General features: G+C 43.9%; 1 protein-coding gene across 1 annotated transcript in view; it reads left to right on the top strand.

Moving 5' to 3' along the window:
• Nucleotides 1-2,892, top strand: part of MRPL19 (mitochondrial ribosomal protein L19) — a 12,887-nt gene that overhangs the window by 1,367 nt on the left and 8,628 nt on the right. Inside the window, exons 3-4 of the mRNA XM_019520844.1 lie at nucleotides 661-779; nucleotides 2,022-2,156. Coding sequence (XP_019376389.1) covers nucleotides 661-779; nucleotides 2,022-2,156 — 254 coding nt within the window. The remainder of the gene's footprint in view (nucleotides 1-660; nucleotides 780-2,021; nucleotides 2,157-2,892) is intronic.

The following is a 2,892-nucleotide window of genomic DNA, read 5'->3' as shown; positions in this document are numbered from 1 at the left end:
AAAAAAAAAAAAAAAAAATCCTGGTCATACCCAGTTCACTCTTCCTTTCAGCACCTGCTGTCTGCCATGTGGTGAGGGCGGGAAACGAGGCAAGACAGACCTCTGGTCTGACCCAGTAAATGTCAGTTCTTGTCTTATGTTCTTATGCTCCCCAGACTGGTCTGCGGTCAAGTTAACTATATGAGCGTGTCCTGAAAATGATTACACGTGCTGTGTTAGTACACAAAATAGCGAACACCATTTATGAATACAATAATATAATAAATTATACTGCTAAATAAGGATTTATTGGCCAGGTTTTAGCGAAGATGATGCATGATGAAAAACATAGGCTTAAAATACCGCTTTCCTTTGTATCCATGAAAGCAGTGAGTTGAGAGTGGGAGTATGTAGTTGTAAACATAATTTGCGCATAGGATGTGCTGTGAGCTTTAATGAATGTGCATGAATTTTCAAAACATAAGAAGGAGGCAGATGTGGGGAGTCAGGACTTCTAGGTTCTGGCTTTGCCACTGACCTTGTGCTTGACCTTGAGCAAGTAACTGTAAAATGGGGCTGATGACTGTACTAGTTGCAAGTCCCAGCACAGTTGTGAAGAGGGCACAGCTGTTTTCTTTGGCTTATTGTTATACTCATTAATGTTCTGATTTTTCCCCACAGGTTCTTGAGCCCTGAATTTATCCCACGGAGACAAAGAACAGCGCCTTTTAAATTCTACATAGAGAGACTGGACATGATCCAGAGGAGGAAAGTAATTAACATTCCAGAGTTCTACGTGGGTCAGTAACAGCGCTGCGATTGTAATGCTGTTGTTCTAGTGTTAAGCACACTTTCCTCCTAAAGAACTGTAAGAATTATATTCAGCTTATACCCAGGGTCAGCCTGTAATCAGGAGCCCTACAGTCTTGACTTGAGTATTCGCAGTACATTTATCTATGCAACAGTAACATTGACTTGCACAGTCATTTCAGAGGCAAGAATTCTGTAGGGTGGTATCTTTTACTGGACCAACTGTAGCTGGGATTAAGTTAACCAAGCTTTTGACAGACTACATTTGGTCCAGTAAAAGATGTCACTCTAAGAAACCCTTGCCTCTCGCTTGATCTGTGGATCAGCATGGGTACAACATCACTCTTGCACTGCCATATTTTTTTCAGTAATCTTTTTTTAAAAATATTTTTAGTGCATTTAACCTTTTGGGTCTTGGTCTTTTCTCCAGCATTGGAGATTGCGGTAGTAAAATATAGATCATGTTTCTTTGCAGACCTTAATGTGTAGCTGTTGTAGGCTACCAAAATCATGGGACACTGCAGAATGTGTGATTCGTAGATACGTTTCTATTTAGGGGTGACGTGTGGGGGGTGCATGTGAACCCCCTGAGTGTGGCGGTTCACTTCCCACAAAAAGACAGTGTCGGCAGCACCTGCGGGCAGTCACCTCTTGCCCCGCACTAACACTGCCGCTGGCATCTGCGAGCAGTCAGCAATCCCCACTGGCTGCTGCTGCCGGCAGTGTCTGCGGGTGGTCGCCGACCCCTGGTCGGCACTCACCACACCCCCTCCACCCTCCAACAGCACCTGCAGCATCTGCAGGAGCTCCTGCTTGCCGCCACCATGCTCCATCCAGCTGCCAGAGGGACACGTCATTCACATTCCTATTTCCATTTAACAAAAAAGGAATGTGGATATTTTCTATGCATTGCTTCCAACCTTAGTACTGGAACATGCAGCTTCTGTGTGAAGCCTACTAAGTGAAAGCAGACTAATCTGCCTGTATTTTCCAAGTTGAATAGATTAAAATAACAATAGACTGCAATAATTATGTGACTTTAAGGGCAGGGAAACTTTCAAGAGACATGGCCAGGTTAACTGTATCCTGTCTGCCACTGTATATATTTTTTGTTAATTCAGTGTGTCTTGCAGTTTCTGTAGAACCTTAACTTGCCGCTAGATGTAATCATTCTGGACGTTTTTCTCATGCTTCAGTGCCTAGTTTCTTAATTAGCTTCTCCTTTCTGGCAGGAAGCATACTTTCTGTTACCACCGCAGATCCGTATGCCAATGGCAAAACAAGCCGTTTTGTAGGAATTTGCATTCAGAGAGGAGGAAATGGACTTGGTGGTACCTTTATACTTCGGAATGTTATAGAAGGGCAAGGTAGGTTTTCATACAACTCCCATTATTATGGGGGAGAGAGGAAATGGAGAAGGTATGGTACCTAAGCTGTATAGAAAATAATGTAATGCTTTTGCGATATTATTAGTTTAAAAGAGACATATCAGCTGCTACATACACAGGTATGCTGTAGAAACAAGGCACGTTGCATAATGCAGTAAGACCTTGGTGTATGGTATATTTCAAAGCTTGAAGCCACACGGAAATCTGGCATACCTGGATCACCTCTGTTTCATTGTTGGTCACAAATACAATATGTGTTCATTTTGCAGCAGGCCTGGATTTAAAAATTGGCACAACAACAATTTAAAAAAACCTTATAATAGTGTTTGTGCCAGGCACCGCACAGACAGAACATAAGATTCATAGATTCATAGATTAAGGGTCGGAAGGGACCTAGTAGATCTTCTAGCCCGACCCCCCGCCAGGGTGGGAGAACAACAAAAAACCCCAAAAAGAGAAACGGGACTCAAATGAATCCAGCCAGGTAGGCATCCAGCCTCTTCTTAAAGACCCCCAGGGTAGGGGCCAGCACCACTTCCCTTGGAAGTTGGTTCCAGCTCCTAGCCACCCTAACTGTGAAGTAGTTCTTGCGGATGTCCAATCTATACCTCCTCTCCATCAACTTGTGCCCATTGCTTCTTGTTATGCCAGCGGGCGCTAGGGGAAACAGCGTCTCCCCCAAACCCTTCTGGTCCCCCCTAGTGAGTCTATAGAC

The sequence above is a fragment of the Gavialis gangeticus genome, unplaced genomic scaffold, assembly GCF_001723915.1.
Source record: "Gavialis gangeticus isolate Ggan-Ray unplaced genomic scaffold, GavGan_comp1, whole genome shotgun sequence".
NCBI classification, from domain to species: Eukaryota; Metazoa; Chordata; order Crocodylia; family Gavialidae; genus Gavialis; species Gavialis gangeticus.
The sequence above is the reverse complement of the archived record's forward strand: the minus strand, read 5'-3'. Positions and strand labels throughout refer to the sequence as shown.